Raw genomic sequence first — 24751 nt, 5'->3', positions numbered from 1 at the left:
GGGCTTCCCTGGTGGCGCAGTGGTTGAGAGCCCGCCTGCCAGTGCAGGGGACACGGGTTCGTGCTCTGGTCCGGGAAGATCCCACATGCCGCGGAGCGGCTGGGCCCGTGAGCCATGGTCGCTGAGCCTGCGCGTCCGGAGCCTGTGCTCCGCCAACAGGAGAGGCCACAGCAGTGAGAGGCCCACGTACCGCAAAAAAAAAAAAAAAGAGTTGTGTGCTTACCCACTGTCGGTGAAGAGGAACTCCAAATGGGTCATGAAAACTTCCCAACAGGAGACACTGTAGCGCTGGGCCAGAGAAAGAGCAATGCTGTAGACGTTCTCCTCAAGCGTCCTTCACAAACGTCCATCAGCCAGAGGGGAAGGGGGAGGAGAGAAACACATGACCTTAATCAGCAAAGAAGACGCTCGTTAGGACCGCTCTCCAGCTGACAGGGGTGCAGTCAGCACAGTCCTTAATAAGACATTTCACAGTAAGTCAGGAAAAGTACACCGAAGGAATTTGAATGCTCTTTTTATCTCTGTGGTGCATTGCAATTGACCAAGGAATTGTCTAGATCAGTGGACCTCAACCGAGGGTGATTCTGTCCCCCAGGGGACACTTGACAGTGTCTGGAGACATTTTTGAGTGTCACAGTGGGTGAGGAAAAGGAGGGAGCTGCTGGCATCTAGCAGGCAGAGGTCAGCGAGGCTGCCGACCATCTACAATGCTCAGAACAGCCTTCCCACAACAAAGCATGACCCCGTCCAAAATGTACTGAGGTCAAAAAATTCTGATCTAGATACCGGAGCCTACAGTCAAAAAGCAGTAGAAAGGAAAGGGATCTCTACCCTACAGATAGATATTTGAGAAAGCACAGTTAGTCACTCAACAAATTTTTGTTTTCTACATTGGGCCAGCTACTATCCTAGCTGCTGAGGACATAAAAACAAATAAGATATTTCTTGAGGAACTTACAGCCTAATGGAGGATGTGAAATGTGAACCAGGAATCAAACAGAATGTGGGGAGTGCTAAAAGAAATGCTACAAAATACTGTGAGGATGGAGACGAGAGAGTGACCAATCTGAGCTGAAGATCGGAGAGTAAACAAGGATTAAATAAGTAGAGGCTGTAAAGAGGGAGAAGAGACAGATGGGCTTCTGACATAGGAAGCAGAAGGGGGCGTGGTGTCACAACCATGACCATACAGGCCAGCTGAAGGACCTGTATCTTATCCTGTAGGCAATGGAGAGTCAGTGGAAAGTTTAAACCAGGGAATGGTATCATCAGATTTGAGAATCTCTATGCATATAAGGAATTCTGGTCCAGAGCACCTACATAAAGGCCATTTTGGTAAGACTACTGCAAGACCCCTATTTCCCAGAAGTAGAGGAAATATAAGGATGGAATTCTTGGTTGGAAGAATGGTGGACAAAACCACAGAAACGGGAATGAAATACCTGTTATCATTAAGTAATACTGCTAAGACTGTACTTACCCCAGCTAAGGAAGCCAGGACATTTATACATTTGATCAGCCTGGAGTTGGCAAATGTTTTCTGCGCAGAGCTCGACAGTAAATCTTTTAGGCTTTACCACCATACAGTCTCTGTAGCATATTCTTCTTTCTATTGCTTTTTATTCTTGTTTTTCCACAAAGCTTTAAAAATGTAAAAAACATTCTATGCTCATAGACTATAAAAAAAGAGGCCAAGGACTGGGTTAAGTCTGTCAATGCCTGGATTATTAGGTAACTGTCAAAAATTATTTCTTGGGCTTCCCTGGTGACACAGTGGCTAAGAATCCACCTGCCAGTCCAGGGGACACAGGTTCTGAGTCCTGGCCAAGGAAGATCCCACGTGCCGCGGAGCAACTAAGCCCGTGCGCCACAACTACTAAGCCTGTGCTCTAGAGCCCGCGAGCCACAACTACTGAGCCCACGTGCCACAACTACTGAAGCCCGTATGCCTAGAGCCTGTGCTCGCAACAAGAGAAGCCACTGCAATGAGAGGCCCTCACACCGCAACGAAGAGTAGCCCCCACTCGCCACAACTAGAGAAAGCCCGTGTGGAGCAACGAAGACCCACCGTGGCCAAAAATAAATTAATTAAAAAAATTTTTTCTTAAACTACTCATTGAATACCAATATCCACGTGATAGGTGAGAATTCCTGGAGAATAGGAACCATTAGCAGCTCACTCTTCCTACTGTGGGAGTCTGGCACAGTGCCTGACACCAGGTACATGCTCAGTAAGTATTCACATCTTTATTATCTGATAAAAGTGGGAACTAACCAAACTATTCTCTGTTCTCCTCAAAGTCACCCTAACCAATGAGAATGTAATCACTAGGATACAGAGACGACAGAGGTCAACTATAATGCACTCACAGAAAACAACTGCCACTAAAGGGACGTACAATTAGGGAGAGAATAAAGAATGGTCACATCTGAAGGTGGAGCCGCAGAACAGAAGGAAGCAGGTCCTTCGAGGATCCTTGTACGTGAGACGCTAAAATGCCATCTCCAAGTCAGAACTGCTAACTCAGAAAACCCAGACACTCTGAGACATTTTAAACAAGCCATCTAAAGACTGCTGTGTATTTTTCTAACCAACAGATTGTGGAGAAGATTCTATTATATATTTATCAAAAGCATATGTTTGTCCTCAGGACATACTTCAAATAGCATATGCCAGCTGGATACTTAAAAAGAAAAGACAAAGACCAAAAGCCAAATGTAAGGCGCGCCGTAACGACTTTTATTCTGCATAGTAACCTCTCTTCTAAGACACCATGAGCATGGCACCAAGGATTACCAAATGCCCAAAAAAAAAGCCCGCTGGACTTGGAAATGGGAAGCCCAGGCTCAACTCCCGGCTGTGTGGCCTTGAACAATCCTTTAAAGCTCTGTGGTTCTCAGATTCCTCTTCCAAAAGTAAGGAGGTTGGATTAAGTGATCTCTTTGGTCACTTTCAAATTGGATATTAAATGACCCTATGAAATTATGAACCTCCAGGAGAACAGAGGGGAAGAGAAAAAAAAATTCTATTATTTCTCTTCTTCACTTAATTCTGCTATAGGTTGTTCCTACCTCTTGCTTTGATCTCTCTGTTCCCCGCCTCACTCTAAAGAGAATCTGGGGTGTCTTCTAGTAGGAAAGAAGCCCAGGCTAATATAAAACTATTACAGAGTACCAAGGTTACTTTGCCACTTTCTTTAAAAAAAAAAAAAAAGAATAATGATGAAAAGTAGCATATACCACTACCATAACCAAGCCTATCTTTGTTATTTTAAGGTAACTTATCAGGAGAGAGAAATAATCGTTAAAAGTAAGCACAATTTAACCTCGTTTCAAGGGCTGGAAGCCTAGACTGAACTGCACACCAATGCTTCCTTGAGAATTCAATCCAGCAGTGTGGGGAGGGCACATGGTGTGAAGATGTGATGCCTTTGGCATGTGGCAGATCAAGGTTAAAGTCACAGTTGTGATCTTTACCACCTATGTAAACTTGGGCCACTTACTTTATATCAATGAGCCTCACGTTCTTTAGCTGTAAGATGGGGATAACAACATTTTATGTCATACGGTTATCTTTAAGGGTTAAAAGATGTTTATAAAATAAAGTTTACAGAGCACCTAACACAGTTCCTGGCCCATGATAAGCACTCCACAAATTGGGGTGTTAAAAACGAAACATACCTCTAACTTAATAACCACTGTGGGTGAACACACTTTAAAAAACATTTTTTTTTTCACTTTCCCACCATGTGACATGTAATTCTCATTTGATCTGAACTCATCTGATCTAAAACAAAAATGAGGACGAGTATGAAAACCAAGGGGAATTCCATACCTAGAAAGGGACCTTCCCAACCGTACCGCCATCTCACACAACGGCTTGCTTTTCTCTTGAGAGCGGTAAGGGACAAAGGAAAGAACGGCAGCTGCTACAGGCCTCGAACAAGAAAGTGCTCAAGCGGTTAGCTCTTCTTTCTCTAGAAACCCAGGACAGATAAAGGTGTCCTGGACCCATAACACTCAGTCCCTCCTCTTGTACTAAGTCAACGGTACCTAACTTTTAACATACTGAGGAAATTAAACGGCCATGTAGTAGCAAAGTGAGACTCTAGCCAGGAATAAAAGGGAATCTTGTTTTTAAATTTCTATAGTAAGCTTGACACTTTTCACCCCTGATCACACTCTATCACCTCTAACATGGTACTGGTATTGGATTATCAAAATCATGGGAAGCTTTTTAAATAATTCCCATCCTTACTACTTAAATCTGCAGGCTCAAAATACCGTCTGCATCACTGACCCATTTGGGAAGACACACACATCCCTCACAGGACAGGAAGAAGTAGGGGAAAGTCCTTTTTATAGCAGCCATGAATGTGAATCTTCACAGGACTGTGATTAATAGTCCTGGTAACTCAACTTGTTCTTGTACGTTCTAAATCCATCCCTTTTCGAGACGAGGGTATTCCTTACCCTGCCAGACCGAGGATGGTTTCCCGTTTGTACTGGTCATCTGCAGTAAACCGTTGCACATCCACACCCTTCCGCAGGCCCTGGAGGATCTGAGCCTGAGTGAAGTCCAGGAGGCGCTCGTTGTAGTACTGTAACTGCTTGGTCAGTGCAGCGAGCTCCTCGGGCCAGGCTTCCTGTCCGTATCGAGTCACGTGCCTGGTGACCATCTTGATTAGCTCTTTGGGATCGGCCTGTGAGTAACAAAAAGACTAATTAAAAAAAAAAAAAAGAGTAAAGTGGGAAGAAGATCATGTCTGCTGGGCACCTGTTTGACCCTTCACACCGCTGCCATTTAGTCCAGGCTGACAACCACCCTGAGGAGGCAACTGCAGAGGCGGTGCGTTTTGCAGACCACAAAGACGGGACACAGAACTGACTCTAGGAGCGGGTTTCTGGACTCCTGCTCTGCTCTTCCACCTTAAAAATCACCACCCACTTAAAGAATAATGTATGCTTGCTTTTTCAACTACCATCACCCTATACCAGATCTCTTCCCCAATTATCTGATCATTTATAATAATTCACCCTGGAAGTAATCTTTATCATCATTGCCCCTAGATAAATTTTCTTTGGACCATCTAAGTGTTCTCAAAAACAAAGAGCTGCAGTTCAATGATTCCACGAGAAATGCCTAAATAGTTAAGTAGAAGAATGTTTTCTCCAGGGATGAGTGAGGGGAAAAAGCCCCATCCCTGTTCCTGAAATCATAAATTTTTCTAGTTTCATAAGCAAGTACACAACCAATTTTCACTCTGCTCAGTTTGGGGCTCAATGGGATATTGTTCCTTAAATCTAGCAGCTTCTTTAACAGCAATACAATTATTCCAACAGAACAAAACCCGGAACTGAACGGCTGACAGGAAAGGAAAATAAGTGGTTAACCAACCACAATTATATTAAAGTTGGTCCGGGTGTCCACAAAGCAACAGCAAAGCAGCCATGATTCTGGAGTTACCTAATATGTGAACAACATGAACTCAATCCCTCCCAGTTTCTGGGAAAATATGGCGCATATTTTAATACCAGCAAATTAGGAAGAAAACTCCAGAAATCTACCTTTGGTTCTCAGAAACACGTCTAATTACCGTAAGCAATCAGCATTTCTAATGTGTGAGCCATTATTCTGAGCTACACACGAGATCTGTCAATGGCCAGTCCATATTACCTAACCTAGCCTGACATTCTCTCTCGATCCTGTTAAGGAACAATCTGGGAGTGCCGATAAAAACCAGTTAAAGAAATCTTCTTGGATTCCAGCAGGTGGATTTAAGAAAAAGTCAACCTTACTCAATTTTTCCCCTACCCCTAGGCAGACACTGAGTCTGCCTGAGACAGAGACACTGAGATACGTGTCTCAAGTCAAAAGATGTGCGTTTGAAAACTAATGCTCTGAAGTAAGCAGCTATAAGACCATCTGTCATTCATTCAACAAGTATTTTTTGTGCACCTATTATGTACCAGGTGATGTACTAAGATGTGACCCTTTCCTCCAAGAATTCAGTCTATGAGGAGAGACAGTCAAGCAAACAATTATAAAATGGTGTGATACAAGTAAGCACAGGGTGCTATGGGAATACAGAGGAGTGGGACTTGGGCACGTATCAAGGAGGTCTTCTTGGAAGAGTTAATTTCTAGGCTAACTGCTCAGGTATCAGAAGTAAAAAGGCCAGCAAAAAAACAGGGAGACAAATTCTGGTAAAGGGGAGAGTATGTGCTAAGCCTGGATGCCTAAGACCTGATGGGAAGATGGAGTGAATAAAGCTGATCTAACTGCAGTAAGAAGTGATTGGGGAATAAGCTGCATATGGCTGGTACTTCTGGAAACGGATATAGGCGAACGAGACCCCATGCCTCAGCCAACCCCCTCCTACTTACGGACTGAAGCCCTGAGGCACCACCCTGAACCGCCCATCGGGGCAAAGCCCCCTCTGAAGCTGTCTGGTATAGGGATGCTGCTGGGGACCAGCCAGCCTGTCTACACCTGCTCTGCACCCTGGTGTGCTCTGTTGTTGCCTGCTCTTCTCACACCTCATCCAGTTAGCACTTGCCTGCCTAGGAAGGGAGAGAGCAGGTGCAAATATCCAATGATCAGGGTTTCAGGGCAGCAGGAGAGCTCTTCTGTAGGTGTTCTTTCAGGGAACTCTTTGGGTCGGTTTTGCACTCCACCAGCAAACCCACGTTCATCAAAACTGTGAGGAAGGCTTCTTTCCATATACACTCTGACCCTGTGGTTTCAGGCGAAAGTCCTCAGCCTCCAGTTGCCCAGCGCGCTTTGAGGGAGAGGCTACAGCCAGGCCATCCATCTCTGAGTGTGACTCCCACCCCCACGCATGCAATCGACCACCTCCCCTCGCCCAAGGGTTTCTCACAGCTATTGCTCCACATTCATGTTTTTACTGTTTGCTTTCTGGCATCTCAAGCACTTGGTCCCTGTATTGGGAGAGTGGACTATATATGTGATCTCATTTCTATTCTCTTTGTATTCTAATACCATTTATGAAACAAATCCCCAAACCAGGTAGAGGGTTAATCTCCAAAATGGCAGCACAGAGTAATAATGAGCATAAATACTGATATTTACGTTGGCTTTTCTTTATCTCATAGAGAGCTTCAAGTCTCCACATACAACCTTCATTTTCGTATGTGGCAAAAAATACCTATTCTCTCCTTTTACAAATGGAGAAAATGGCATGGCAGAGTGTAATAAGCGTGGACACAGAGAAGTTACTAGCTGACCTTGTGCAAGTTACTTAACAACTTCAAATTTGATTGTCTCATCTATAAAATGGCAATATATATAGCTTGCATGGCTTCACAAAGCTTAAGAGACCATACACACACACACACACACACACACACACACACACACAAAATACACAAACCAAGACCTGGCCTTTAGCAGGTGCTCCAAAAATGAAAAGGATTATGGAGTTTACTCAAAGGTATACACCAGTTACACTTTGATTGCACCTCTACTGCACACTTTACACTGCATTCTCTTATAAGTATTAAAACACAGCTTCCAGCAGGCAGAGACCATGGGTACTTAGTGGATTTGTCTTTCCTAGAGCACATTAGAGTTTCTTGAGCAAGTCGGGTGTGGAGTAAAACGGAGACACACTGAACAGCAGTTGTAGCTTTTAAGTTAGTAATACTAGTTTATATTCCAGATCCTTCATTTAGCAGAGATGCAGTTTGGGGCGAGTTACGTCATGTCTCTGTTTCCTCATCTATAAGAGAGTCAACAAGCACACCATCCTCGTGGTGTGTTGGGAGGCACAAACAAAATATTTTTAAATGTCTTTTTCTCTCTTATTATATGAAAGCAAATTGGGCCCAGCGCTTACTCCCAAGAAACTAAAACTAGTGATTGTCAAAGATGTACACATAAACAACTCACAGAAGGCACCTGAATATAAGAACTATTATAGAAATACAAACAAGAATGCTGGAAACTCCTTAGAGGGAGCAGTGGACACTCCTGACTCTTCTGGGGCTCAGTTTCTTCAGATGTAGAACAAAGGAGTCTCACAAGATGATCCCATTTCTAGGGCTAAAATCCTGTGAATGTATAAGAACTCAATCATGAAAATAAAATAAAGCCTTGTAAATCCCTCCAGGTGTGGAACTGGGGAAGTTCTACATCTCATCTCATTGATGCCTCCACTAAACATCAGAACAGATTTCTTTGTTAAAAATACAATTTCAGACCAACAAATTATAACCAGTAGGTCCCTACACAGTTTAAACAACTTTCATACCTTCTCCTTTACTAAGTAGAAATTGTCTAGCCCCTCTGAATAATTTTTACTTCACATTCTCTGTGCATCAAATGTGTTCACTTTTCTAAGAAATATTTAAGAACAAATACCTAATATTTCAGTCTTCGGTATGGAACGGACATAGTGCTAAATACACATGAACTGAATCTCATTTAATACTAACAATCTTGGGGGACCAGAGTCTACTAGTACCATCCTCTTTAAGATGGGTAAGGAGGTGAGTAGCTTGACTAAGGCCATTCAGGGTAGGTGGCAAGGCAGGATATGACTCCCAGGCATAATGTCGCCCAAGAACCAGCCTTTTATATTTGTTGTGCAGGGGGGGTATCTCTTAAAATTATAAGAATCTTGACAAGATCAGTGTACACACAGCTCCCACCAAATGTACATGAGATCTGGCATTTGAGTCCTTTTACAGATGATCAACTTTCAATGATGGCCTTAATGCTGTCATTCTATATTACATCAGGACTGACCTATTTTTTTAACACACACATTCTCCCTCTCATCCCTTTTACACATATACACACATGTGTAAATACAAATGGTCACAGAGGACACACCATGGTAGATGTTCAACTGGAGATCCTGGTTTGAGCTGTGTTTCCAAGCATTCTGTCTTCTCTAAGAATAACGGAGAGAGATTTAGAAAGAATTTAGAATATCATTTTCTGTTCAACCTCTTGATATAAATATACCTCCTTTTAAATTTCCATCCTAATAAGGTGGTGAAAAGGGGCATTCTGTTAATTCCTTGATGATAGGTCTTCAAGGTTATGGATCAAACATTTGTTAAATGTGTAGGAATATTTTCAATACTTATTTATTGGTAAAACATAATACTAATTCTTTCAAAATCTTCCCAAAACAAAGAGCATTAGCTATGAGGAAAAAACACAGGAATTGGCATCAAAGAACCTGGATTGCTGGTTCTTCCTTCCTGAGCGTCAGGTTTTCCATTATTAAAATTGAGGCAATTTCTCTCTGATACACTCTTCACAGAGACTGAATGAGAGTATATGGGTGGACATGTTGTAAGTTCCGGCTTTCCATGCAAATTTCTCGTCTTACCATCATCACTACTAGTTTCTACCCCTTCCTTCAGGAACTTTACTGGTCATGATTACTTCCAATGTATGACTTAAATTTTAATAATAATTCTTCCCCTGAGCTTATCACCATTTCTCTAAAAATATTCCAAAAGCATCCTCTACTCAGCCCAACACTTCATTTCATACATTCATTCATTCACGGCACAAGTGTACTGCATTTAAGTTTCTAAAGCACTTTCACATGATTTTCATTTGACCCTCATACCAACCCAGTGATGGGCACAGGAGACAGCTGTTGCTGTTTTACAGATGCCAACCTGCATGGAAGGCATCCTGAGCTGGGGTCCGGCAGCGAGGAAGTGAGTCCAACCCCCAGCCTCTGGCCTCGTGGGCACCCCACTCCATCAGCCCTTCCTCCCTATCCTGCCAGCGGGGCTCCCTCAATGCTCCACACCCAGCCTCACACCTGAAGTCATGAATTTCTGTGTGCAGAGTATATTCAAACCTCTCTTCCTCTGTTTCCCACCTAATTTCAATGATATGATCCATGGGTATGAAAGCTCCTGGCCTCTAAGAAACTTTTGAAGGACTTTATGGGTAGCTTCAGAATCTCCCATATTCTGGGGCTTCCCTGGTGGCGCAGTGGTTGAGAGTCTACCTGCCAATGCAGGGGACACGGGTTCGAGCCCTGGTCTGGGAAGATCCCACATGCCGCGGAGCAACTAGGCCCATGAGCCACAATTACTGAGCCTGCGCGTCTGGAGCCTGTGCTCCGCAACGAGAGGCCGCGATAGTGAGAGACCCGCGCACCGCGATGAAGAGTGGCCCCCGCTTGCCGCAACTAGAGAAAGCCCTCGCACAGAAATGAAGACCCAACACGTAAATAAATAAATAGATAGATAGATAGACAGAGAGATAAATAGATAAATAAATAAATAAATAAAATTAAAAAACAAAAAGATACTGCAAAAACTGAAAACATAAAAAGGCATCAAAAATTTAAAAAGTGTAAAGAGTTGGGCTTCCCTGGTGGCGCAGTGGTTGAGAGTCCACCTGCCGATTCAGGGGACACGGGTTCGTGCCCCGGTCTGGGAAGATCCCACATGCCGCGGAGCGGCTGGGCCCGTGAGCCATGGCCGCTGAGCCTGCGCATCTGGAGCCTGTGCTCCGCAACGGGAGAGGCCGCAACAGTGAGAGGCCCGTGTACCGCAAAAAAAAAAAAAAAAAGAAAGAAAAGTGTAGAGTATTAAATTACTCTAATTTTTTCCCCTAAATTTGGCAATGCAGTTCTTCTATGGGGTGAAAAAAATGCGATTTCTTTACAGAATATGGTCAAGTCCCTGTAAAAACAAAATGCACATAAATATTTATGAGACCAAAATGCTGGATGACTTCATCTACTACTTACTAGAAGAGGTAATAAATCCATTCAGGCTTAATAGTCTCCATTTCTTGGTAATATTGTTTGGAAAGTTTTGAACAGGTGGTATGTTTCCCCTCTAGGGTTGTTATTTGCTTGAAATAATTTTCTACTTGGCATATTCAATTAGTAGCTTAAGAAAACACATTTTAGAAATAGTTTACCATAAAGTTCTGAATTTCATCCCCTGCTGGGTTTGCTTCTCTAGCATATAAAACTAAAAGACATGTTTCCATTTTTAACTGATTTTATTTTCTGAAACTTTTTAAAAAGAATGATAGAGAAATCACAATTCAAGATGCATTTACGTGGGGAGGGATAAACTAGGAGTTTGGGATTAGCAGAAACAAACTACTATATATAAAATGATAAACAACAAGGTCCTACTGCATAGCACAGGGAACTATATTCAGTATCTTGTAATAACCTATGATGGAAAAGAATATGAACAAGAATATTTACGTATGTGTATGTATGTATGTATAACCGAATCACGTTGTGTACACCAGAAACTAACACAACACTGTAAATTAACTATACTTCAATTTTTAAAAAAAGATGCATTTACAATAATTACAAAGGTAAGATATAAATGAAAAGAATCAAGGTATAGAAAAATGTGTAGAGTTTACTCATATTTGCATAAAGTTATTATATAAATACGCATATCCATAAACTATTTCTGGAAGTAGACAAAAGGGAAATACTTTTTGTTTTATCCTATTTTCATCATTTGAGGTTTTTGTCATGTGTGCATTAACATAAAGAGTTAATTAGGACAAATACTAGAAGAGAAAATTCTCTGCAAGTGACCATTTGCCAATCATCATTACAGGACTCTAAAAAGAAACAGGAACGCCCAGGGGGCTGCCTCAAAGCTCATCCAGGTTTGCTGCCGGTGTGGCAGACTCGGGACGTGCTTCCCGTCAAGATGCACAGGCTTTTTATCAGAAACAACACCACAAATTAGAGAAAATGTGAGAATAGAAACAAGCTGAACTGACAATCAAGTGGACGCTAAGCTTCACAGAGCGTTATTATGTGTGGACAACAAATTGAAACCACTTTGATTTCAGTTTCCAGGATGATTCGTCAGGAGTTTGTCATATCTAATTCCAAACCCAGCAGTGCCGTTTTATACAGGGGGAGATGCTGAAAAGACTCAAATAATGAGTCATTAGGTAGTCAATGGACACCGCAAACATACTTAAAACGTCCAGCTAACGTGCCCATCCATGAGGGGTCAGGGCTCGAAACTGTAAAACTGAAGGTTGTCCGAATCACAGCAGCTGGAATGATTCCTCAACTTATTCACATGCCAATAAACAGTCACTGAGTAACTGCAGTGGGTGAAGCCCTGGGGATTCAGCGAAGATGGGATTCCTGCCCTCAACAAGATTACCACGAGGCGAGAAGACAGACTGCATCAGCTACCATAGCCTAAAAGAACCACTCCTGTGGGTGTCTGGAGGAGAGCCGTGAGAGACGGAAATTAACTATACTACAACTTTAAAAAAGGATGCATTTACAATAATTATAAAAGTAAGATATAAATGAAAAAAAAATTATTTCAGGCCGGTATCTGCTGAGGCAGCAGAGAAGACTTCACACAGGAGGCTCTTTTGAGCTCAGACTTACCTATTGATAGTGGGAAGAAGAAGGGGGTATTTCAGGCAGGAGAATTACATCTGCACAGGCGCAGAGGTGTGGGAATGGATGTTAAATTAAGAGAAATATACATTCTGAACAGCTGGAGCATAGACCTCAAACGAGCTAGTGTCAGGATCATGGCTGCCGGGGTGAGGAACAGCCGCCAGTCCTCTGAGGGGCTTCCCTGTCATACACAGGAGGAGAGACTTCAGCCGGTAGCCATCGCAGAGCACGTGAAAACATCCTCCTGGGAATGACCCGTTAGGAACTGTGGGCCAGAGATCACTCAGGTCCGAAACACAGTGGCACGCTGCTTCCGACACAAAGCTAGGGCGGCAGCACATCCAAGTAAAAGGCAGGTAAAGACTGGGGTCAGGAGCTCTAAGTGACAGGTGTCACCTTCTCCCAGAGCAACCCTGAGCAAGTAACCGCATTTCTCCGTGTCTTACTTTCTGCAACATGAGACTGCTCGACAGATCAAGCGGGAAGGAATGTGAAAGGTACTAAGACAGCCAATGCCTTCCCAGGGTTAGTCTGACCTTCCTACCGACCCCTGACAACTCTCGTTCACAAGCCCCCACGAAGCCTGCTACTGTCACACCCATCCTGACACCTTCCCAGCCAGAGAGAAGAGACCCCATCTGGTCACAGTGAAGTCTGGTCAGAGACTCTATTTCTATGCTTTTCCTCTGCAGTCAGGGAATGCTTCCGAGCCTTGAATTTTATAGCGTGACATTTTAATACTTTCTTAAATATTTTGTGAAAAAACACCACAGCACATATGATGGGACAGGGATACCTCAATTCATCTGTTACAGATTCCACCCCTCGATCTGGAACGCTCTTCCCCTCCATCTTTCTGGTGCTATGCTCGTCCTTTTCGTTACTCAATTAAGGTCTTTCCTGAGCCTGTTTAAATCGTATTCTACACACACAGTCCTTAACTTTCTGCTTGTTTTCAAAGCTCTTATCACAATCTAATAAAGTATACATTTTATTTACTTATTTTGTTTATAGTGCTCCTTCCTCAGTGGAATGTAAATCTGAAAAGGGCAACGGTTTTTACATATACTTTGCTCACGACTCTCTCCCCAGGATCTAGAATACTCCCTGGCATAAGTAGTCATCCGACAAATATTTGATAAACACACACATAATTCAATTATTTCATATGTACTGAAGAATTATTAATTTTCAGTAATCCACCCAGGTAACATTTGTTTACTACCCTTGATATGTCAGGTCCTGCTCTAAGCAATGAGGAAAACAATAAATACAACACAGACCCTGGTCTCAAGTAGCTCATTTTCTAGTGAGATGGAAGTAGATAAATTCAAAGTAGTAGAGTATAAACGTTATGAGGTAAGTACAAGGCAGTAGAAACGTGCACAGAGGAGCACCCAACACAGCGCGGGAGCACGACAGAGTGGTGGCAGGTGGTAGGAGCCATGCCTTGGTGAGGTAAGACCTGAACCAAGTGCTAAGCAAAGAAATGCTGGGGAAACATTATAGGCAAAAGAGTACAACATACTGAATGCAAAGAAGAGAGAACACGCGGGCTGGCTGAGAAATTTAAGCAGCTTGGTACGGCTGGAGTGAAGGAACATGAAGTCGCAGAAACAGACAGAGGCCAGACCACCTTGCTAGGGCAACAGGAAATCACTGAAGGATTGCAGACTCAAGGGAGGATGACCAGACCCCCATTTTGGAAAGACTTCTCAGACAGATGCTTGGAAAAAGATGCAAACGCAACAAAAAGGAAGAGACAATGATGTTTGATTGCGTTTTTCACTCTTCATCTCACCCTTCAGACTAACAACCAAATGCTTTCCACAGAGTTGCCAAGAAGTCTCTGGAGAATTAGCTGGCTTGTGACCTAGCCGTGTGCCATCTGAGAAGTGAGCAATCATGTGCTGAGGCATCACCACTGGGCCACGTGAGCCTTGCTGGCTTCTGTTTGCCCTAGGCTTTAATGCTGCTTCCCGAAGCAATGACCCTGACCAGCAGCTGCCTTACACTACTGGGCCCAGAAAGGGAGTGGCTACAGGTGTCAGGAACCACGTCACGGGGTGGGTGAGTATTCCAACAAGCAGGAATCTGAGGCCAAGGCCTAGGGTGAGGCAGGAGACCTCCAAGGGACATCTTCAAAGGAAAGAACAGTTTGACAGGAAAACCGTGACAGGAACAAGACCAAGAGCTAAAGGGCAGCGATGGTGGGTTGACATAAGATGAAAGGAAGAAACGGAAATTGGTGTAAAGGGTAGAAAAGGGCAGGAATCAGGTTTCATCATTCTTCACACTGTAACACCAGGCTCTACGTCCTTCACAGCTGGTAGTCAATAAATGCTGGGTCGATGAAAGGATGTGCAAAATATAAGACCTGAAAATAAAACACTCATACTTTCCGTTGGGAATACACAAGAAACCAAGATGGACACACCTTTACTTCTAACCCTCTTTCAGTGTTCTACTTCCTCTCTCTGCGTGCTTTAGTCACAGAAATCTTAAGTGGGGTTTCTTACAGTGACTTCAGTATCTGAAGTAGGAAACAGTGACTGCCAGATATAAAGGCCAGGATGGAATTTACTGGTTTTCTCCTGCCTTACCTCTCTCAAAGACAGTTCAGGATTGGGGACTTACCTCTCTCAAAGACAGCTCAGGATTGGGGACTTACCTCTCTCAAAGACAGTTCAGGATTGGGGACTTACCTCTCTCAAAGACAGTTCAGGATTTGGGACTTTTAATTTTTGGTTCAAAGTAATTTACTATCGGGGAAAACAGGAAAAATACAGACTGCACTAGAACTTCCCTTCAAGAGGACTACTTTAAGCTTTTAGGTGATGAAACCGAAGATCAGGCCAAAATGGGGCTCTGCAGCCAGCTCTCTGGCTTCTGTCACAGTCTGAACACGTGGTCTGTCTGGCGAGGGTTTCCAGTCCTCTCATCTGCAGCTCCTCTAATCCACCTTTACGTAACTGTCTCTCATGGATTTATGGTAAGTGGTGAGTTCACTGAGGTCAGACAGCCATAATCACCCTCTCATCTCAAGACTCGCTCAGAGGCCGTGGCACACATAAGGTACTCGGGGCGGGGTTTAGAGATAGACCAGCTGACCAAGTGGCCTTTCAATCCTCTGTATTCATGAAAGGTGGAACATAGTGTTGGGCATGCAGTGTGACCTTAATATAGATTACACACATGGAAATAGTACATACTACATGGGAGTCCTGAGCCAATTATCCAGCACTTGTGTATGTACTACTGAAAAGATAAAGACATTTAAAAGCAGACACCAGCAAACGCCATGAATACTCTTTGCCAGCCAACCAACTGAATGGAATAAGAAAGACAATAAGTAAGTACACTGTTCCAGAAATAAACCTGCCACACTTCCACCTATATAATCACTTCTTTTCCTCAATTTATAACACAGTAGGTCAATTCCTTATTTCACATAAAAACATACCTGTGATATAAAAGCAAAACAAAGGAAAATTACTAGAGTATAGGATAAAAGCACTGCACAAAGCAGCAGTAGCTACTGAAAACAAAAAAATAAATTCAAAATTTCCAAAATAAAGTAATATATCAACTGGCTAAAAAAAGAGAAGCAGCCCTTTTCTTGGCCAATTTCACCTTAACATACCTATTCCTGAGAACAATACCCACTGACATTGATGATGCCCTTGGGAGAGTAACCTGCATGGCACAGGGTTCCCCCACTCACCTTCCTCTTTTTGAATAAAAACTGATGAATGAAAGCCATAGATTTTGCCACGAATGGAATGTTTTCACATACTTAAAGGTTCTTAGATATGTTTTGGATGGCAGAGGCAGCTAGAACTTTGATACTCATGTGAAATTATTTCTTTATAGTCTACTTTGGGTCGGAGAGGAAGAATTCTGCCTCAGTAAAAACTGAAGCTTGGATCCGACACAGAGTGGATTTGGAAGTCTGATCTATTTGCTTACCTGCTCTTAAAGTGGTAATTCTCTTAAAACGTCCAGTATAAAAAGGAAATAATTTCCAAACGCTGATGATTAAAGGTGGTGTATACAAGTAAACCTAGAGGGCTTCCATTTTCCAGCGGCATCTGGAACACTTCCGTGTCCACAAAAGAAGGCGCGTGTAACCTGAGGCCATGTTTAGGTGCTCTCACTCAGAAATTAACAATAAAGTTAAATAAAAGTGTCAGAAGCTTGGTGGCAAGTAGGCATAGTGTGCCTCAACATTTCATCTGCATAATTACTACTCTCATATCTCTCTGGCTTAAAAATAAATAAAAGTGCAGCACCGTTCAAAGAACTACATTGCCTACTGTCCTCAATTAGAGCCATCTTCCTCTTGAGAAGTGAGTTAAAAAGCTAACTCTCCATTTCTCCTCTCCTTTAGCCTTTCCTAAGAACGCTGTAATATAAAATAAATGACAGAAAAGTTGGGGATGAATCAGCATTCACAATAAATATTAGAAACTCTACTTCTTATTAATTCCTGGAAAAGCAACTACGTATAACACAGAAAAGGCAAAGGCTGTCAGCCACTGGGAATACAAAGCACTCTGAATACAAAGTGCATCAGTCCCTCCAAAGAGGTAAACGTGTTTAACTACTTTAGAAAAGCTTAACCCTGCCCATTAACAGGGTGGAAACCACGAGGACTCACCCTGTAAAGAGGATGGCACTTGTCCATGAAACACGGAGCCAACCGGGCGTAGATCTGTAGGCTATAGTAATAGGCTGCCAGCTGGAGAGACAGAGCAGAGTGCGACTGCTTTTCAAAGCACCTGTTAGCGTCTAACACCTAGGAAGGGAGCACGAGAGAAACAGCTCAGCTGAAAGGAAATTGGCACAACTGTCATAAACCATTACATTTCTAGTCCTTACTCTAGAATTTTGGTTCAAAGTTTCTAGCATATCAGCTCAAGCTCAAGCTCATCTTAATATGACTACATTAAAATTCAGAAGACATGATAAGGCAGATCCTATGCACATGAAAGTAGATTTTAAAATCGACATTTCAGCTAACATTGTAGAATTCACTTTCTGGATACTGACCACAGTCCTTCCATCTTGCAAGAACAACCAGAAGGAAGTGAAACATGTAACAAACAATTTACTGGTGAAAACCCCCGGTAAAGGCTTAGCTTATTCATTTTTAAGTCCTTGTTTCTTGGAAAGGGTAAACTTACCTGTGGTAAGGCAAGGAGATAAGCAAGAGCCAGGGTCATATCATTTGGTAAAGCATCGCTCGCCAGCTGCAAGAGAACTGAATGTAGAAAACATATATATATATTGCATTATATTATTAGAGGATCCATGTGACATTCATAGTTACTAAGTGTCATGACTTTAGTCCTTTATGATGTCAACAGTAATTCGTTTCAGAGAACTCTTTAAGATCCTTTATGAAAGTCTATTCAGCACCATAGAAATAACAGACTACATGAAACTATGTTAAATGATAACCTTGCCTCAACTCAAATTATGCTGTTTGTTACTTACACAAGAGAAAACCCAATTAGTGCAGCTACGAAGTCTAAGTGCAAATAGATCAGTGAGGATGGTTTCTGCCAGCTAATCTTTTGGTTTTCAAGACCCAGACCAAGCTATAAAATTCTGGATATCAATGACAGCTACTGTAGAAAATGACCATCTGACCATTAACGATGAGAGTAACAACACAGCTTTTTGTGAGTGCAGATTTAGGATAAATCTTCTGATGTTACTACAGTTACGGTAAGTGGTTTTGTTCTTTCTCTTCACCACACTCCACAGAAAGAAAACCAGTCTCTTGCTTTGATTATAGAACACCTTAAAATATCCCAACCATCTACAACTTTTCCACAAAAATTTTTATATAAGCAACGACCTATCAATGTCATGGCTTTAATAAAGGAGAGAACACTTCCAATAACATCTGTGTTTATATCCATTTTTTTTTCTTTTTTTTTTTGCGGTACGCGGGCCTCTCACTGCTGTGGCCTCTCCCGTGCGGAGCACAGGCTCCGGACGTGCAGGCTCAGCGGCCATGGCTCACAGGTCCAGCCGCTCCGCTGCATGTGGGATCTTCACAGACGGGGGCACGAACCCGCGTCCCCTGCATCGGCAGGCGGGCTCTCAACCACTGCGCCACCAGGGAAGCCCTATCCATTTTATATTAATAAGGAGGTATTCCATTTAGGGTCTCAAGTGACAAATACCAGCTAGTCACTGGAATCACAATGTAAATCTTTTATTTTTAAAGAACGGACTCTCCTAACCTTCACTAATGAAGGCAAACAGTATTTAAATAATTCAAAGTAAATATTTCACTTTGTAAATACACCATATAATTTTTTCCCAGAAGATTCACCTTCCTAATTGTGTCTTACTTGAACTAAAATTTAAAGCCATCCATATAATCTGAGCTCGGCTGACCACTGGAGCAGTGGGTGGGTGTGCGGTGCTAAGCCAGCTGCAAGCGGCTGGAGCATCAGAGGCTGACCTAAAACTCAGCATGTCCTGCGCATGACCTATGGAGGAAGAAACTGAGCTTTCTCCACTGTGCCTCTGCAAAGAGTTCTCTAAATACTCACTTCCTCTGTGTTCTCCAAATCTCATAAACCAAGTTGGACCACCAGTCAGCCTCAGGCCTCCCAAGGAACTGTACTGTTCTAGAGATGTTTTCTGATCAAAAGCTACTCATTTCAAGGCCCATTTCCACATTCAGCCCTTCACTCAGTATCAGTGAGAACTTTCTCTGAACCTAATATTGCTCTAAAATAAGAATCAGAGTTCCTGCCCTTTCAGAGTAAACACACTAAGACCAGAAAAAGTCTTCAAATAAATAATTTAAAACTACAGCGCAAAGGGCCCAAATCAAATTTTATACAAACAAGTATGAGAGCAAAGAAGAGTTATAAAATCGCCGAATGTATTCTAGAACACTATCAAAACCGAAGGATGAAGGACTTAAGTTATACATTTTGGACAACAGAAGATGAAGGAAGAAAAAGCATGTAAGCTTAGTCTGCTGAAAACCCTGTACTTTTGAGAAAGATTTACTTAGAGTCTAGAAATTGCACACCATCCAAACACACATAGAAACACACACACAAGCCCAGGGCTGCCATTTTGGCTTATGTCTGCCTTATGTACTTTACCATTTAATACCTGCCCAGCTGTCCGCGGGAGAAAAAACAAATTCCAATAGTTTCACATACTAATAATTCTTCCCTATTAATTTTCTTTCTTTGTTGCTTTTCTTATAAGATGACCTACAACTGCAACCTTGTTTAGTTTTTTTCCACCCCCGTTTTTATTTTCTTCAGGTACTTCCCTTCCTTATGCACAAAAGAGGCCGATTTTCAAACAAGTATATCTAAACCCACTCATCAAAAAACAGCCCTGTCTCTTCAGAGCTCAGGAGCCCTTATTTCAAGTGAGTGGCTGATGCTCCAGCTAGTAGAGGACCACCCTCTCCCTCTCAGAGCTGTGGTTGGTTAGGGCCAGTCTGAAGCCTGCCTGGGAAAATCAGTCCCATGACTGACTATCTTCCCGTCAGACTTTTGTTTTTTTTTTTCTTTTTAAATCCTGCCATCAACTCAATCTTTCACTCCATTTAATGTGCATTTGGTTATTTCCAAAAACCAAAGCACCCTCAAGGGATGAAAAAATATGGTACCACTGAAGATATTCCTAAGCATATGCTACAGACCCTGAAGGAAATTCCAAAAGGAAAACAACCCAACAAAAAACAAAAACAACAAAAAAGAGCCATGACAGCATGGTTGGAACAAATGCATAGTTCCCAGAAGATACCTTTGAGAGAGAGAATCTCCATCTGAATACGTAAGTTCCAGCAGGTTTATTTTTTAAAGAGTTACATTAATTCACAGCTACAACTCACAAGATGGTCACTAGCATTTCTTGAACATATATCACTGAATACAAAGCTTTCAGCAGGCAAAAGAGAAAAGAAATAGTTAATTTCTATGAGCTAAAAGTAATGACAAAAACCACCCTCAGAGGAGTCCAAAGAATCATCACTGTTAATTTTCACCAAGCAGTGAAAATAATCACTTTGAAATACAAATATCTGCTCCAAGTGAATAATAACCACATGGGTTTTATTTCATATATACAAATGTGTTCATCATTTCAAACTTTCCTGCATTTTATAATGCTTTGACACTGGGGGGGTCTTGACGATCCTGGTGAGACTGACCTCCCAGGGCTAGCTAGTCAATTGGCACGTAGAGCAGATGGTTTCCCTGTGAGCACGCCTTTGATCTACAGACCAACCAGTTCAGAGCCAATTCTCTGAACCACCCCCTCTCTCTCTGGCTTTTACACTACAGAGGCAATACTACCTCGCCCTGATCACCTCAGGGCCAGGCGCCGGTCAGCCAGAGACCATCCCATAGCCCAGAGTCCACCAGGTTATTCAAACTCTCCATCGTAAGCTTGCTCAAGCGTGCCTACCACACCTCTCCTGTTCCTTCCCACGAAAACCCATACTCTGGCCTCATGCCTTCTGCCTCCAGGTGACCTGAGTGCCTCCCCATGTAGCCCAGGTGGCTTGCTGTGTCTTCTGTTTCTAGGGATTGGTGAGTATAAACTTCTTCCTTCATGACAATCATTTTCATGTCTGGGTGTCTGCCCACACCTGAATAAAACCAGACTCTGGGTACATTTCAGAACAACAAGTAAAACATCTATAAATGTACAATGAATCCCTGGCAAACAAAATCAGGCAGAATGATACAGCAGGAGGGAAATCATCTTCAGAACCAGAAAGTTACGGGATCAAAGCTAAGACCCACCACTGACTTACTGCACAAGTTTTTCCAATTGATCGTCCTGTACCCAGTAACTCTCATATTTCTAAAAATAGTACACTATTCTCCCAGTGAGACACATAAAACCCCAGAGTCATCTTGGACTTTACTCTCTTCTCCGCTCCCAACATTCAGGTAGTCATCAAGTCCTGCTGAATTATTTCTAAAGAACTCTTTCACACATACCTTCTATTTTCACTGCCACAAACTCTAGATTGTCAGTGTTCAAAACCTGGACTCTTTCAATAACCCCCCAACTCTACCTGATGCCTTCAGTCTCTCTCCTTCCAATCCATCCTTAAAATAGTAGTTTCATACTAACTTTATAGGAATGTTCATTAAGTACTGTGTAATCATGTCTCTCGCCAGCTGAAAACACATTCTCTCTCTCTCTCTCTCTCTCTCTCTCTCTCTCTCTCTCTCTCTCTCTCTCTCTCCCCCCTACCTTCAATGGTTTCCCATTCCCTAAAGAAGGAAAGCTAGATTTCTTATTTAGCACTCAAGGCCTTCATAAATATGGGCCAGCCATAACTTATGGTTTTAACTGATATTATTTCTACCCTATACCCCAGCCAAATTAATCTGACATTCAAATAACCTATAATGCAAACTCTCTATAAAGAAAGTGCTCATGCCACTCCTCTATATAACAATAATAATAGTTATTATTATCATAAAATGAAAATAACTATTTAAAAAAAATCTGCTTTGATGAGCCAGATATGAGATAGATGCTTTGTATAAATTAGCTCTAAGTGCCACAAAAAGCTCTGCAAAGAATGCAGTATTAACATAGGCTTGGAAAGCGAGGCCAATCACCTAAACTCAGACAGGCAGTTAATCTGTAAAGACAGTGTTATGAACCAAATATTTGTGATTCCCCCAAATTTATATGTTGAAGCCCCAGCCCTCAACATGAGGGTATTTGGAGATGGGGCCTTTGGGAAGTAATTAGGGTTAGATGAGGTCATGAGGAGTGGGATCCTCATGATGGGGTTAGTGCCCTTATAAGAGGAGACATCAGAGTTCACTTGTAAACACTCTCCTCTTTCTCCCCACCCCCCCCCCCCCCGTCCTGATGTAAAGACACAGTGAGAAGACAGCCATGTGCTAGCCAGGAAGAGATCACTACCAGAACCCAAAAACGCTGGCATCCTGATTTCCAGTCTCCAAACTGTGAGATTAAATTTCTGTTGTTTAAGCCACTTGGTCTATGGTATTTTGTTATGGCAGCCCAAGCTGACTAATACAGACAGGAAACAAGACATACAAAATTAGATATCTCTTCTTGTTAATATGTACCAGGCTGTCGGCAATATTATGCTATTGCAAGCAATGAACATATGCCATATTTTTCATGTGTGTGAATTCACAGGATAAATTCCTAGAAGCAGAATTATTAGGTTAAACAATACCCGCAGCCATAATTTTCATAGCTGTTGCCGAATTGCCACGTGTTTTTCAAATTCTCACTTTAAGCCAAGTCCTCACTGCAGCAACTCAACCAGGACTGCTACTTAGCTGGCACAACTCACCCACGTGAACGTCCATTTGGCCCATTTCTCAAGAGGCTTCTTGACATCTATTTTAACTACACAAGATGAAGATCCCTTAAGGTTGGGGTAAGTTCAAAATCCACTCCACAGGGTAAGCCTTCACTCATATGAACTGACTCCTCAGGATTAATCCTAAGAGAAAGGCACCTGGCCTATTTCCCTTCTCTGGGGAACTACAACTCAGACTTTTGCCCTACTGTCATAGGATGAACGCCAGCGAAATCCAGAATAATAAATTCTATTTAAATTTTTCTGTGATTGGGTTCTGTTACTGGTACAGTCCTTGTGCAGATGAAGACTATAAACTCTAGATAAAGCACAAAAGGCAAGTATCGGAAGGCACTGGAGAGGCACTGAAAGCAGACAGAGACTGGAGGGTAGATGCCATTTGGAAACATGACATGGCACCGGTGATTTCCCATTTTTACAGCTTCTATCCTGAGGGCAAGCTCCTGTCTGTTCCTTGCCAGGCAGGTAAAATTCGGATAGAGAACCTGAAGTCTTAAAGAACCAGAGCCCAGAAAAACCACAACCGCTGACAAGTAAGAGAGGTCTGATAGTTTCTTATAAAACTAAACAAATCCATAATCTTTGGCCCAGCAAGTCTACCCTTAGATAGTTATCCCAGAGAAGTAAAAACACAGGTCCACAAAAACACTGTACAAGAGTTCACAGCAGCTTTTTCATAATAACCATCAACTGGAAAAAGCCTTCATGTCCCTTAACAGAAGAATGGGTAAACTGTGGTATATTCATACAATGGAATACTTCTCAGTCATTAAAAAACAAAAAAAAAAGGGCTTCCTTGGTGGCGCAGCGGTTAAGAATCCGCCTGCCAATGCAGTGGACACAGGTTCGAGCCCTGGTCCGGGAAGATCCCACATGCCGCGGAGCAACTAAGCCCGTGCACCACAACTACTGAGCCTGTGCTCTGGAGCCCACGAGCCACAACTACTGAGCCCATGAGCCACAACTACTGAAGCCCACGCACCTAGAGCCTGTGCTCCACAACAAGAGAAGTCACCGCAATGAGAAGCCCACGCACCGCAACGAAGAGTAGCCCCTGCTCGCCGCAACTAGAGAAAGCCCCCACGCAGCAACGAAGACCCAACACAGCCAAAAATAAATAAATAAAATAAATAAATTAAAAAAAAAAACAGCTTTGTAAAAACAAAAAAAGAGAAGAAAGAAAATGAAAACCTACTGATAGATGCAGATAAACCTCAAGTTTTACACAAAAGAACACATCCTGTATGATTCCACTGAATGAATTCTAGAACAGTCAAAACTGATCTACAGCGGGGAAAATCCAAACATTTGTCACCTGACTGAGAGTGTGGGGTGGGTGTTTTCAGGAAAGAGGCATCAACTTTCTGGGGTGATAGAAATGTTCCGTATCTTGAGAGGAGTCAGGGTTACACAGGTGCTGCACTTGTCAAAACTCACCAACCTTACGTCTACACTTAAGATTTTTGTATTTCATTGTTTGTAGATGTTATCTCACAAAAAAGTAAGAAATGCTGACTCTAGTCAAAGATATGCACAGCGCGGTGTCAAGGGGTGAAGTGTAATGATGCCGACAACTTTGAAACATGTCAGCAAAGCAGCTGGATTTGGTGGATGGACTAGAGCAAGTATAGCAAAATGTTCGCTGTAGAATCTAGGTGGAGAAGTATACGGGAGTTCGCTGTAGAATTTTCTCCACTTTTCTGTGCATTTGAAAATTCCCTTAATAAAATATTTGGGGCAGAAAAGAGAAAAAACTCCTCTCTGAAAACAGTGCCAAATGCTCAAGCTCCCCGTCAGTTATTTTTTTTCCCAAATGGGGTTTCCTGAAAGATCCTTGTAGACAAGTGTACGCACGCCTCAGCTCCAGCACTAAGGCAGCTGAGGTTCCGGCCACACAAAGCCCATGACCGCCCCACTGCTCCAAGACTAGAAAGACCACAATCACTGGCAT

General features: G+C 42.5%; 1 protein-coding gene across 2 annotated transcripts in view; it reads right to left on the bottom strand.

Moving 5' to 3' along the window:
• NBAS (NBAS subunit of NRZ tethering complex) overlaps window positions 1–24751 on the bottom strand; it is a 340240-nt gene that overhangs the window by 114630 nt on the left and 200859 nt on the right. For both annotated transcript variants that reach the window (XM_060027072.1, XM_060027073.1), the window contains 4 exons: window positions 17606–17682; window positions 17080–17217; window positions 4474–4703; window positions 224–334 (listed from right to left, as the gene is read on the bottom strand). In XM_060027072.1, the coding sequence (XP_059883055.1) occupies window positions 224–334; window positions 4474–4703; window positions 17080–17217; window positions 17606–17682 (556 nt within the window). The remainder of the gene's footprint in view (window positions 1–223; window positions 335–4473; window positions 4704–17079; window positions 17218–17605; window positions 17683–24751) is intronic.

This window comes from Delphinus delphis, chromosome 12 (genome assembly GCF_949987515.2).
Source record: "Delphinus delphis chromosome 12, mDelDel1.2, whole genome shotgun sequence".
Taxonomy (NCBI): Eukaryota; Metazoa; Chordata; class Mammalia; order Artiodactyla; family Delphinidae; genus Delphinus; species Delphinus delphis.
Note: the sequence above shows the minus strand (reverse complement) of the source record. Positions and strands in the feature narration are given on the sequence as shown.